This window comes from Chelonoidis abingdonii, chromosome 3 (genome assembly GCF_003597395.2).
Source record: "Chelonoidis abingdonii isolate Lonesome George chromosome 3, CheloAbing_2.0, whole genome shotgun sequence".
NCBI lineage: Eukaryota > Metazoa > Chordata > Testudines > Testudinidae > Chelonoidis > Chelonoidis abingdonii.
Window position 1 is genome coordinate 85275635 of NC_133771.1, and position 13945 is coordinate 85289579.

Genomic DNA, 13945 nt, shown 5'->3' on the forward strand with positions numbered 1-13945 from the left:
AAGTGTATGGTCACATCCTCACATTCCAAACTAGTCACAATGAAATAAGGTGCTATTGGGCTGTTAGGAATACAATCCTGTCCTGATATTCCTATCATCTCCAGAGAAAGGGAAGAGCCTAGAAGATGTAAAAGGAAACTTAGTTTGATAGCATCTTGTCTGGCAAGAACTCACTTATCAACAGCTGGGATGTGAAATCCTCATTTCTGTATTGTTCTGTCACTGTAGTCTCCACTTCTCTATTGTTTGTCTGTATAATTTCTGTCTGGTTCTGTGATTGTTTCTGTCTGCTGTATAATTAATTTTGTTGGGTGTAAACCAATTAAGGTGGTGGGATATAATTGGTTAAATAACCATGTTATAGTATGTTTGGATTGGTTAGCTAAATTTCAGTAAAATGATTGGTTAAGGTATAGCTAAGCAGAACTCAAGTTTTACTGTATAGTCTGCAGTCAATCAGGAAGTAAGGGGGGGGAACTGGGATCATGTTTTGCTAAGGGGGGAATCGGAACAGAGAATAGAGACAGTGACACAGGCTCTGGTGTCAGAGCTGGGAATGGGGACATTAAGGAAGGAAACTGGAATCATGCTTGCTGGAAGTTCACCCCAATAAACATTGAATTGTTTGCACTTTTGGACTTCGGGTATTGTTGCTCTCTGTTCATGTGAAAAGGACCAGGAAGTGAGAGGGTGAAGGAATAAGCCCCCTAACACACATGAAGGCTTTACATGTTACTACTCTACACTGTCTAAAGACAAATATATCAATAGTTATGCGATTAGTGGCAGACATACCAAATATGAGAAATCTCTTCACATTTCTGATAGTACTGCCAGCACAACAGTCTGCTTTAGTGGTGATAGTTAGTGCTTTCAACTACTTCAGTACGGTCCTGCGGCACTTATAGACTAATAGAAGTATTGGAGCATAAGCTTTCCTGGGTGAATATCCACTTCATCAGACGCATGTGGTGGAAATTATTATTAGTCTATAAGGTGCCACAGGACTCTGTTGCTTTTTACAGATCCAGACTAAAATGGCTACGTCTCTCGTACATCAATACGGTTCCATGTAAGCACAGGGATCCACTTGTAAGAATGTCATTACAGGATTGATCCCCTTATAGTTAACATCATGGATGTTCAAATCACCTCCATGATGCAGACACATATTTTATAAAAAGTTTCATTGTAACACGTTGCAAAAATTTAAAAAGAACAATTTAAACTTGTTTTAACCTCCCACCCAGCAGCAGCAGCAGATTGAATCTATGCCTCTGAGGTCCCTTACATCCTCAGCAACTCAGTGAAACTTAAATCACCATCATCAGTTTTGAAGCTGTCTACAGACAGAAGCTATAAAGCGACCAGATACATTACATGTTAATTTCACTATCCTGTTGCTGGCTACTTTCAGAGAAAGTTTCATTAGCCACTGGGCCTCTGTGTTTTTCAAGCCCTTAAAATGATACATTTAAAATGTAACAAAGAAGAAAGTTACTGATGGTCAGTCAAAACAGTTTTAATTGGCAGAGGGAGGAAAAAGTTTTACCCCAATTAATTTGTATGGACAAAACAGAAACTGGCCCTCATGAATCCAGCATCCCAGTGGTAAAACAAATCTCCACATCTATTCAAGGCAGATCAACCAGACATCCAAATAAGAAAATACATGCGCTCCCTCCATCTACAGATATCAATCATCTGCTGCCAGACTAAATCATTTTCAGTAGGTCATTCTGCTACCTGAAGTATCTTCTTAAAAGTCCATTATTATGGGATTATTTCTGATGTTTCCCAGTATTGAAAATTGGTAAGATTAAGGGGAAAGATGACCAACTACTAAAGTTTACTACACATGAAAATGTTATATTCTAACTAGTAAACATTATTATTCTTGAACAATTTCTTCTGTGTTTCTAGTTCAGCAACTAGGTAGATTAAAGGAATATGGCCCGCATGATTTATGGTTTGCCACCTTCTTCCATGCCAACATTATGCCTCAAACATTAATAAATCACCTTCTCCTTGTTCAATTCTCTCCTTAAAACTCATTGCTTTTATAAAATCTATCAGTTCTAATCCACCTCTGAATCACAGTTCATTCTTTTATAAACTTATAAATATTTATAAGTTTAACAAATGAATGTGTCTGGTGCAACTAGTCATTAGCTCCTGCTCTTTGCAAGAAATTACCACCACGCCACCGGGACTTTATTCTCCTAATTTACCATTTTCCTTCACACACCTTCCATATATGTTGTCCTGGCATAGGATTCAAGAAACAAGGTTTAATTTGTAAACCGTCCTCCTGACAGTGCATGAACCACAAAGTAGACCTGACAAAATACAAAAGTGAAATTAACCAGTCTATTTCTGCAGTCCAAATAGACTGTAGTGCAAAAACATAAATAAAAAGCATTAATGGATTATCAGTCTTCCAAATTAAAAAATGGAACACCTGATATACATATCTAACACAATCACTTGTCCCTTTCCCTAGAAACAGACTCTCAGTACTGCCAGCCCGAAGCATTCAAAAATCATGAGTCAGGCCCCCAAAAATCTAGTTTGTATTTTAAAAAAATTGAGATTTAAAAAAAAATAATAATAAATATCAGAGGAGGGATGTATTTACCTTTAGGTTTTGAGTCTTTAGGGTTCACATTCCCAGGCTTTTCTCTGTTGAACATGAGGGCTAAAAAACTTTATTTTTAAATGAAAGCTGAGATTCTTATAACTCTTGGAGCTGGGGGTTTAAGTATCACAAGAGATGACATTACTATCTGTTCTACAGTGTCCTGCTTGCCCCTGAGGTATGGATGAGGAGGAGTAGGAGAACAGATGTCTGCACAGGCTGGGTCACTAGAAGCCTGCACACCAATTGAGTAACTGCCCAGAGTCAGAACAAGCAACTCCATGTTAATCTGACCTTGTAGCAGTGGACTCATCTGTTGGGTGGAATGTATCTCACCAAAAGGGCTTATGGTTGATGGAGTGCAGAGCAACACCACAACAGGCAGCACATGCAGGTTCTGGTAGCCTGATGTTAATTTCAACAGCTCAAGTTGTTGGCCAGCCTCCCAGGGTTCACACAAACCCTGTCCCTGTCCCTTCCTCCTTAACCGGTACAATATTGTCAGCTTTGCAAAAAAAATAGGGATGTCAGATAAAGGCAATGAAAACTCAGCCATACAGTTTTCAGGGATTCATAGTCATCCTAATTAATTGTGAAATTAAATGTTTAAAACTGAAAGTGTGTTAATGAGGTGGTAACAGAGTTAAGGACATTATCATTCAGAAACGGTTCTACTCTGAAAAGTGACTTGGTAAACAATTACTAGGCTTTCCATGTGTGTTGTAGTAATAGTTTGGTTTATAAGTACAGAAATGTTTTTTGAAATTGCCACCTCTGCAAACTTGGCCTAGGATCCTACAGCAAACCAGGTTCTTACCTGCTCAGGCATCCTCACCAGTAATCAAGAGTCTTCAAGCTAAATACTCTTCTAAAATATAACTATACAGCTCCAGTGTCCTCCAACTGTGCAACACTGTTACAGTGAGATTACACAATTTCATTCCTCCTAAATTAGTGCAGTGAGTATTTGTAACTCAGTTTACACAGGCATCTTTGGTAAAAAGCACAAACGCAATAACTCCAAGATATTAAAGTAACTCTTTTTACCTCACAATTTTTAATAAGTAACAGATTACAATGGCTTGTGGGTAAATTTACACCTAAATTATTTACACAAGTGTGATAAAGTGGAGTAGGCCCCAAGACCACCTTCTGGAGCCTTGTAGCCCTGCCAGAACCCGCTCCAGAAAAGGGAAGTGGAAAGAGTCCTCCAAGCAGCCTAGAGAAGTGGCATGGGACACAGCCAATCAGAGAGGGGCCGCAGGAAGCAGCCAATCCAGATCCAGCAGGCCCATATAAAAGGAGTTGCAGTGCAGATGAGAGTCAGTCCCTTGATGACAGAGCATGGATAGTGTGCCTGGCTGAGAGACCTTGGACAGAGAAGTTCTGGCAGAGACCTGGGGGAATGCAAAGGAGCTCTGGACTGGCTGCTGGGACTCAACCAGGACAAGGCCCAGAGATAAGGGCAAAGAATTAGCTGTGTCCATGGGAAAGTGGCCCAGACAATTGTAGCAGCAATGCAGTTTAACTAAAGGGATGTAGTGGATGGCTGCTATCTAGATAGTCCCTGGACTAGGACCCAGAGTAGAGGATGGGCCTGAGTCTCTTTCCCACTCCCTCTGTAGCCCCTGGGAAAGTATCTCGACTTTGATGCACCCTAGAAGAGGAACTGAACTCTTTTAGTGGCCCAGCAGAAGAGCTGAGGCCAGAAAAGCCCAGAGAGGCAAAGAGTCTCTAGGGAGGGAACCCTAGTGGATGTGACGGCTGAGACTGCTTAAAGAGCAGGGACAATTTGAGAGTGCCCAAAGGGGCTGAGAGACCGTTTGAACCAGGATACTTTAATATGCCCTGTTGGACTGACTGAGGATCGAGCCCAGGAACATAGCTGCAGATACAGAGATTAAGAGAGCATTGAGATAGGCTCCCTGTTGTACTTATATGGCAGAAGGGGTTTGATTTTTATTTCACATACAGACTCTGTGGGACTTAGCCAGAGGGTGAGTCACCAAAGACTCATCACAAACAAACAAAGTAAGTGCAGGCACACACAGATAGGGGATGCTTACGAGAGGTGAGTGTGAGCCCATTACAAGAAGTTACAGACAGAGGAACTGGAAACAGTTCCCACACTACAAAGCAATATTTGGACACAGCTGTTTTTAAACTGATAAGCAAGTTTTGGGATGACATTCATTTAAAGCAGAATGCAAATTTTGAGGTGATTGAGTACTTATTGATTTTAAATCATTTTTTAAAATTTACCAGAAACTGTGCCATCTTAAAGCTACTGTACCTCTCAGTTTAAGTGTTTGAATACAAATGACAATTAAGATATAGTCCAAAACCTGCAAGAAGCAAAAACTCCACTAGAAAGAACCCTGATAATCCAAGCCTTTTCTTTCTGTAGTAATCTATGAACACTGAGTCTAGGTCTACTTACGTCTATCATGACAGGCAATTTATATGGAACTAAAATGCAGCTCTTTCCTCATTACCCACCCTAGGATAAAATGGCTACAAAGTAAACTGTGTCCCATAATGTATATACAAGACCAGTTCTATTTCCTTTAGTGATAGTATAAATGATACATTGGCCATAATATTTATCTGAAATAAGTGATATCCTTCTCAGGGGATGTTAAGATAATCAAGAATACTGTATTTTATTCACTTTGTCTTTTCAGAAACGTGGATTTTTGCACCAATTACACTTTATTTGCTTGTTGTTTAAAAAAAAAAAACTGATTTATTTTCCTCCTATGACTTTATTCTCAATCACCTGTTCGCTTTGCTAAAAAAAAAAAAAAAAAAAAAAAGATCGACCAAAGCCTAAAAAATGAAAAAATGTAAATATTGATTTTGTAGCTCTGTTTAAAACACTTGATTATATAGAGATAGGAGAGATTGGTGTACACGCGCACAGANATTTGCTTGTTGTTTAAAAAAAAAAAACTGATTTATTTTCCTCCTATGACTTTATTCTCAATCACCTGTTCGTTCGCTTAAAAAAAAAAAAAAAAAAAAAAAGTTAGCCCAAAGCCTAAAAAATGAAAAAATGTAAATGTTGATTTTGAAGCTCTGTTTAAAACACTTGATTATAAAGAAAAAAGAAAGCTTTGAAAAGCTGCACAGTGACTCATGGGATTACAAACAGATTCACCAGCACTCCTTAAATTGCAACTTTACTTCCAGAGCTTCCATTTAAGATGAACATTGTAATAACAGTAGTTATGTGTTCTTTATCATAATTGTTTATGCAACAACATTCATCCAAAGATCAGTTCTATATAAGTCTTAATGAATTAAATGTAACACCTCAGGAAAAAAAAATACATCTTCCATTTTACAGATGAGTACATGAAAGTACAGAAAGGTTAAGTGACTTGCCCAAGGTCACAGTGTCAACTACACACTTGTGAAGAGAACCCAGCAATCCCAATTCCCTGTAACACGATTTAGCCACTGGACAGCAATCCTTCTGAAATAAAGTTTAACCTCCCCTCAAAAAAACAAACTATAAAATAAAACTGAACTAGAAGATCACCTCTTGAAATGGTTGACTCTTTACACAAAGAAGCTGACTTTCACTGCTAGTGAACCAAGTCTACAGTAGATGGAACAATAATATATAGGAATATTGATATGCAAAGGGCTTTCAATATGATAGGATATGCTGCTATTTACTTTCAATGACAAAGCAGCAGCAACTCCGAACGGCATCATTTTTCTCAAATAGGAATTTTTTTCTACCTATATTTGTCTGTAAAATCCAGAGCTGTCTTTATAAGACTGGCTACAAAAGCAGCCAGACAAGAAGAAAGAGGTGAAGACAAGGGAAAGGAGTTGGTTGTAGAAGATCACGTGCCAAAGTGAGTTAAGGGTGTGGAGGGTGGAGATCAGAGAGGGCTGTGAACAATCATAATTTCACCAGTTTGTCAACCTATGTGTCATATACAAGTCCAAAAAATAAGCAGATACTTGCAATGCCTAACTTCTAATTGGACTACCTCAGTAGCATATAGTCTTATTTTTAAAACTTATTCAAGCAAACTTTTTTTTCCAATATAAATACAAACAGCATCCATAAACTTGAATTATGTATCAAACATCTTTAAATAACTCTGGAATAGCCAATTTTAGGCATGTTTAAAATCTTGACCTCAATGACCATGGGAAAGGAAACTTTAAACTGGAATAATTTTAAGATATAGATAATTCTATAATCAGAAAACTTAAAGACAAACCCTAAGAATTTTGGTATTGAAAAACTAAGGCTATTGTGTATCAGAATATGGGTCACTGACTATCAATTTCACTCTAGTCCCTTTGCCTAAAATATAATTAATCAACACTTATAGTCAAATATACATACACCAGCAAAATCTCAAACATATACATATTGTAGGAATAAAGAAACCAAAAAACTCTCACTAGTGCAAAATAATCCTTGAAAATAAGTTAGAGTAGTAATTTGTACATAATTATTTAAATGTATTGCCAGTAGTGAATTAACCCTTCTGATAATATATATAACCCAAGGCCATAGGAAGCGCTTCTGTGTCGACGTAGCAAAATAATTTTATTCTTATTAAAAACATACACACACAACTCAAGCTTTTTGCATGACTGAATGTTGTACTTTTATTCCCACTACAAGTGGTCAGTTTACTACCAAGCTTCAAAGAGGTTCTGAACACACAAACTTCTGAAGTAACAAACCATGGGCCTGATTGTACATGTCCTCTATGCACAGCCTCCTATTGAAGAAGTTGGCTTATGCTCCATGAGCTTGCAGGATAAAGCCTGAGTGGTTCATATGTACCATTTTAATAGGAGTATTATAGCTCCTGAGAAAGTTATAAACAACTTCTTTCAGATTAACTCATTAATAAACCAATAAAAATAAGAACTATACATTAAAAGCAGCACTATTTAAGTCCATCTGCATACGCCAGCTCTGATCATGCGTGTCTCTACAACATGACTACACTCAGTTGTCCCCTATCCTGGTTACAAATAGTTTACTCTCCTCTACCCAAAATGTATGGGAGCACTGTTAGACTCTGACTATTATAATAGAATAAAACTTTGGATTCCACCCAGTAACAGAGACACTACTAGGTTCCTTTACACAACCTTCCAACCGTATTGCAGCTGGGTCCTCCACCTCTGTTATAGTTGTAGTGTACATGGGACATTGTATTTTTAAAGCTTTGTAGACTAAATATAACCAAATGCAAAAACACCTTTTGGTTAAATTAAAAAGCTGTCACAAGGGTATGCATAAATCATGCTATTAATTAAGAGCTATAAAGAGATCAACCAAAAATTCTTCCCTCCATATTTTTTCAAAGGCCAAAAATAGCAAATATTTTCCATTTTTCATTTTATTAGAAAGTTAATTATATGCTAGTACTGCAATCTTCAATATGCCTTTTACTGAAAACCTACTGGCATCAAATACACCAAAAGTCTACAAAAAGTAAATATTTCTTTTTAATAGGTTTTATGGATCTCTGCATTGATCAAATTGTTAAAATATAATCAGTATTGTTCATATATAACACTATCCTGGAACACTTAATCTAACAACTGGAGAAAACTCAATCCAAGCATTCCATATCTTATGTTTTTATAGTAACTAATTCAGAGTTTGAAACACAAGTGTTATAAAATTGCTCATGAAAACTAGGCAAATAAGACTCTTTTTAAAAGAGAAATTAAGCATTTGTTTTGAACAAAAGTTAATTTTCATTTTAAACCTATTCACAAAAGTCCATGCATACAAAATTTGAGTCTTGTTAACCTTGAATATACTTTCACCAATAACATCTCTTCCACTCTAGTGATAGGAGTATGTAAAATACCATCTTTTGAAGGAGAGCGTTTTTTTAAAAATCACAAGAACATACCAACACAATATACTTTAAAAGTTCTGCAAGCTGGACACAGATTCTTGTGTCTTAAAATTGGCAAAGAAAATACTGTCCAGAACAAAACTTGCTTTTGCTTATTTGTGAGCATGTACATCTTCATTAGCATTTTGCTTTCACAATAACTGAGTGAGATAGTTCTGTCCCTTGATTTCAAATGTCCCACCACCCTGGACAAACTTGCCAGTAACCAGCTTAATTTTCTAACATGAGAAGCGTTCTGAAAAAATCTTGTTAACAAAATATATGTTTAACATATGCATCATTTTGAGATCTTTACTTGAATAGTTTTTCCTGTTTTCCTTCATTTGGATGGTTTCTTCAAAATGTGGTTCTCGACATTTGGAAAGTACAATGATTAATGAAGAAAGGTTAGCTTTGTACAGTGAAACAGTTCTTTGCATACTATAAATGTAATAAATCATTCATTCTCCAACTGATGTACTGGAAGGGGACAATTTTTGAATAAAAATGGATGCAAGGAAATTCAAATTCCATTTCTGTTGACTGTATGCCTATGCAGAAAAGTGTAGCACAATTTAAAACAGAATTTCTGAGAGGATGCGTCAGTTGTGTGAAAACCCTTTAAAATGGGAAAGTGCTACAGTTAACATCAACAACAACATATCAGCCTTATGTATAATGCCAAACTCCCTCTTAGCTGAGCTTCATAATCCTGAACTCCTGACAAATAAACCAACCTTAATAAGTCTTATTATTTCTATTACAATAGCACCTAGTGACTCAGCTAAGGTCAGGTCCACACTGAGATAAGCTCTACGCAAACATCAAATAAGAGATCATCCATTATTAGAAAGAAGACTTTGCGGGGAAAGTGTAGGCTAGTCTCTCTCCTTCAAAGATGGAAGATGTTGGGAAAAGGAGTATGTTGTAATGTGACATGTACAATTTCCGTAAGGACTTAAAAATCTCACTTTGTACCAGACCAAGAGCCCTGATTAAACAGCAACTATTCACAGTCCAGACATTATCAAAGGCAGGTTTCCCTTCGTGGAAGGGATAACAGGAGTCTCAGTGGAGGAAGACAGGTTGCCTCTATCTTATGTATTACAATCACAAAATCTGAGTAAGGGGACGCATGGCAGAAGGGGCATAGGCCCCGGTGTTTACCTGGCGGTGTTCAGCAGCGGGTGCTTGGTCCCAACCAACTTGCGGACCTGCATGGCGATGTTGCTCAGCTCGTCGCTCAGCAGACAGCGGAGGCTCATAAACGAGGTCGGATACCCCACGATCTTCTCGGCCTCGGACACCACTTTACTCCAGTGAGACGCAGCAGACGGGAAACCCGAGAACAGGCCCCTCCGCCACCGCACACCGCCGCCGCCTCCTCCCCGCGCAGACCAGAGCCCGGGGGGCGGCGGCGGTAGCAGCCGGGAGCAGCAGCCCCCCCAACGCAACAACACCAGGGGACACATTATCCCAGCCCCTTAATAGACCCCCAATAGACCCCCTGCGCTTCACCCCCAATAGCTTTCGCCCGCCGCGCCCAGCCTGGCTGCGCTAATGCTGCCCAGCCCCCCGTTCTCCTGCCGCAGCCCCTCAGTGCCCCTGTGCCCGACTGCACCCCAACTCTGTCACCGCCGCCAACAAGCTCCCCCCTGTGTCCAGCCCTTCTCCCCGCGCAGCGCCTGGCCCCCGGGCCCTGCCACCCGGGTCCCCTTCTCCTCGCCTAGGACGGGGGGCTGCACGGCGGTGAGATGCAGCGGCCTTCCGCGGCGCTGCCCGGCCCCGCTCCCGGGCAGGGGCTAAGCTACTGCTATCGCCGCTCCCCACGGGGGATGCTCGGGCTACCGCCAGCCCGGGCTGCTTCTGTCATGGGGGCAGCCATCTTAGCTGTCGTAAAACACAAGACGTAGAGCAACGACGACCATGGAATTAGAGGCCTTCCCGTTTCCTCAATTTCCGTGTTCAGCTGGCGGGGGCGGGAGGCATTTGCTTCCAATCCACTCGCCCTGTCTGCGCTGCTTCCCGTGTGGGGGAGGCTGCAGGATGAAACACCCAGGGCAGCCCCCTCATCCCAAAGGAACCCGTTACACCCCCAGTGACACCAACACCAGCCCCTCCCCAGAAAGCCCGTTACACCCACAATGACTCCCCCTCCAGTCCCTTCCCAGAGAGCCTGTCACGCACCCAGTGACACCCCCTGACAATCCCTTCCCAGAGAGCCTGTCACACCCAGAATGACAGCCCCTTCAGTCCCTTCTCAGGGAGCCTGTTAAACCCCCCAGTGACACCCACTCCAGTCCCTTCCCAGAGAAGTTTTAATACCCCCAGTGACATCCGCTCCAGTCCCTCCCCAGAGAGCCTGTCATACCCCTAGTGACACCCCCTAAAGTCCCTCCTCAGAGAGCCCATCATTCCCACAGTAAAACCCTCTCCAGTCTGTCCCCAGAGACCCTATCATACCCACAGTGACACCCCGTCCAGTCCCTTTCCACAGAGCCTGCCACACCCAGAGTGACACCCCCTCTGGTCTGTCCCCAAAGAGTCAGTGTCATACGTAGGGAATTGCGGTGGTATTATTATTCTGGACTGAGGCACAGAGACATAAATGTTAAAGTACCAACTAATTTTGGGTGCCCAGTTGAATATGCCTTTGGAGGGCTTTTTTCTGAATTTTTTATAGCACTTAGTTCAGAACACAACTATTATTGACTTCATTTGCAGTTGTAAGTGTTCAGTACTTCTGCAAGTCAGATCCAAACTTGAGCATTCAGAAAATCAGGAACACACAGTTAGTGGCCACCTTTGAGAAATTTAGTTTAAGTGACTTTGCCAATATCTCATAGGACCTCTGAAGAAGAGGTAGAGGTAGAATCCACTTCTCCAGGACAGCATTCAACTGCCACTATTACTCAATCCTTTCTCTTCCCGTAGTCCCCTTCCTCATCCATTTCACACCTCTCAAGCAGACGACGTAAGGTGTGGGGAAGATACACACTGTGCCCTTCTGCCTTCACTTACATTCCGGGGACCAGCTGGAGGAAGGAAACCACAACAGAACAGTTCGATTGGGAGGCTTAGGAGCTGGAGAGACTCCTGTCTCCTCGCCCCGGGGATCATTCCATCTACAGAGAGAGTCAAGAGATGTGGGACAAGCTTCAGGCCCTTGATGACCATTCAGGCCATTGATGACCCTGGGTGCCTTTGTTCAATCATGCATCCAGCTCCTTCAGGACATGGATCATGGCTCCTGCTTCTTCTACGCCCTGGAACAAAAGAGGGGGGCCAAAAAGCATATTACCTGCCTCCTGGCAAAGGACAGCACCCCTCTCACACATCTAGTGGAGATGTGGGAAAGGGCAAGGTCTCTTCTATGCTAGCTTTTTCTCCCCAGATTCAAATGATGCCATCACCTGTGGTGTCCCAGGGGACAAACTCCCTATGGTCAGTGCAGGAGACCAGGACCAGTTAGAGCAACCTCTCACTCAGGCCGAATTCTCAGACACCTTCTTTCTGACACTCACCAACAAATCTACAGGCATCAATGGGCTGACCCCGGAGTTCTAATGGCTATTTTGGGATGTCCCTGGCTCAGACCTCACCACCACCTGGGCCAAGTTCTTGGGAATCTGAGTGTTCATCGTTTTGTGCAGACAGACCCTGCTGCCTAAGAAGGGGGACCTCCATGGCTTCAGGTATTGGTGCCAAGTTTTCTCCTCAGCATGGACTACAAGGTTGTCACAAAACCCATCTCACTGTGGTTGGGGTCTGTGCTGGTAGATGTTACCCCCTGACCAGACATATGCCATCCCAGGCCAGACCATCTTCAACAACCTCTATCTGGTCCAAGACCTATTCCATCTTGCGTGTAGGGATGGTCTGTTTTTCACCTGCCTCTCCTTGGACATGGAGAAGGCATTTGCCATGATGTATCACAGGTGGTCACTCTGTGAGCATTCGACTTCAGAACCAGCTTCGAGGGGTTACTCCAGCTGCTGTACACCTCTGCAGAGTGTCTAGTCATGCTTAACTGGGCCTTGACCAAACCTATCACCTTCCATCAATGGGTGTGCCAGGGCTTCCTGCTATCTGGCCAGCTGTATACCATCTCTATTGAGCCCTTCCTCTATCTCCCCCATAAGAGGAGGATGGGGTTGGTGCTTTGGGAGCCAGATTTGTGGGTGGTCCTGTTGGCATGTGCCAGCGATGTGCTTCTCATGGCCCCAGACCCAGGAGTCCTGGCGCAGGTGGAGGCTTGCCAAGACATCCATTCAGCAACCTCCTCTGTCTTAGTGAACAAGAGCTCTGGCCTGATGAACATGGACAGGTGTCAAGCAGGCTCCCTCCCAGCCCTGGTTTGTATCATCCAGTGGGGCATGGGTCTGTCTGGGCATCTACCTTTCTGCCACTGATCTCTCCCCACTGGAGAACTGGAGCAATCTAGAGGCCAGAGTGTCTGATCAGTTGCAGAGGTGGATGGGGCTGCTCCAGTGTCTTTCCCTACAGGAGTGGGAACTGGTGCTCAACCATCTGGTCCTGTCCATATGCTCTGGCACCAGTTCAACACCCTGTCCCTACCCCCAGGAACCCAGGTCAGCCACGAGAAGAAAATCTTGGCATTTTTCTGGTTGGAACTACATTGGGTCTCTTTGGGTGTCCTGAGCCTTGTCTTGGGGAAGGACTGACAAGGGCTAGTCTGCACCCACATCCAGGTCCAGGCCTTCTGCCTTAACGCCATGCAGAGACTACTGTTCAGTGCAGGCAATCCTGCAAGGATGGTGCTGGCTCATACCTTCCTGCACCATCTCCAAGGCTCTGATACAACTGGCAGGTGTTTTACCTCAACCTGAGAGGTCTCCCTTGAGACGTCTCTGAGCTGCTGGTCTTTTACCAGGACTTCAGGACCTGGAAGCTAATTTAAGTGACCAGGTTTGTAGTGGCTGCTGAGGAGGAGGACCTTCTTGCAGAACCCCAGCTACACAATCCACAACTTAAAGTGCAGGTGGCAGAGCCCCCTGTTGTATGGCAGAGGTTTTGTTCCTGGTTGGAGCCACCAGAATCAGAGACCTCCTGGATTATGACTGGAAGATCTGGGTGGAGCCTGTGGCACTTGGCCAGCACATAGGTTTGTCCACCCCACGCATCCCCTGTCATGTGCCCCCAGTTTCTCGCACTTTCCTCAAGTGTGTTCTACGGGTGGGGCCTCCTCACCCACAGCTCATCGTTGGACCTCATTATTGGCCCCTGACCCATGAGCCTTCACAGTCACCCCCAGCTGACAACCTAAGTCAGCCATATCTGAGTGTTTTATTATGGGCACTGTAAAAGGCACTCCCAGACACCAGGGCAATCCCTCTGCCAAATATCATGCATGGAAGTGCTAAATGTGACAGATATTGGAAATTCCTGC

At 42.7% G+C, this 13945-nt stretch overlaps 1 protein-coding gene across 5 annotated transcripts in view; it reads right to left on the reverse strand.

The window, feature by feature from the left end:
- The window catches only part of PDSS2 (decaprenyl diphosphate synthase subunit 2), a 211467-nt gene extending 201017 nt beyond the window's left edge, over positions 1-10450 (reverse strand). For 3 of the 5 annotated variants that reach the window (XR_012655520.1, XM_075063861.1, XM_075063860.1), the window contains exon 1: positions 9703-10448. Coding sequence is in view for 4 of the 5 variants with exons in the window: in XM_075063861.1 (XP_074919962.1) it covers positions 9703-10007 (305 nt within the window). In the remaining variant the exon portion in view is untranslated. Of the gene's footprint in view, positions 1-9702 lie in introns of all 5 variants that reach the window. The other 2 variants (XM_075063862.1, XM_075063863.1) reach the window with 2 other exon arrangements.
- Between the last annotated feature and the right edge of the window lie 3495 nt (positions 10451-13945).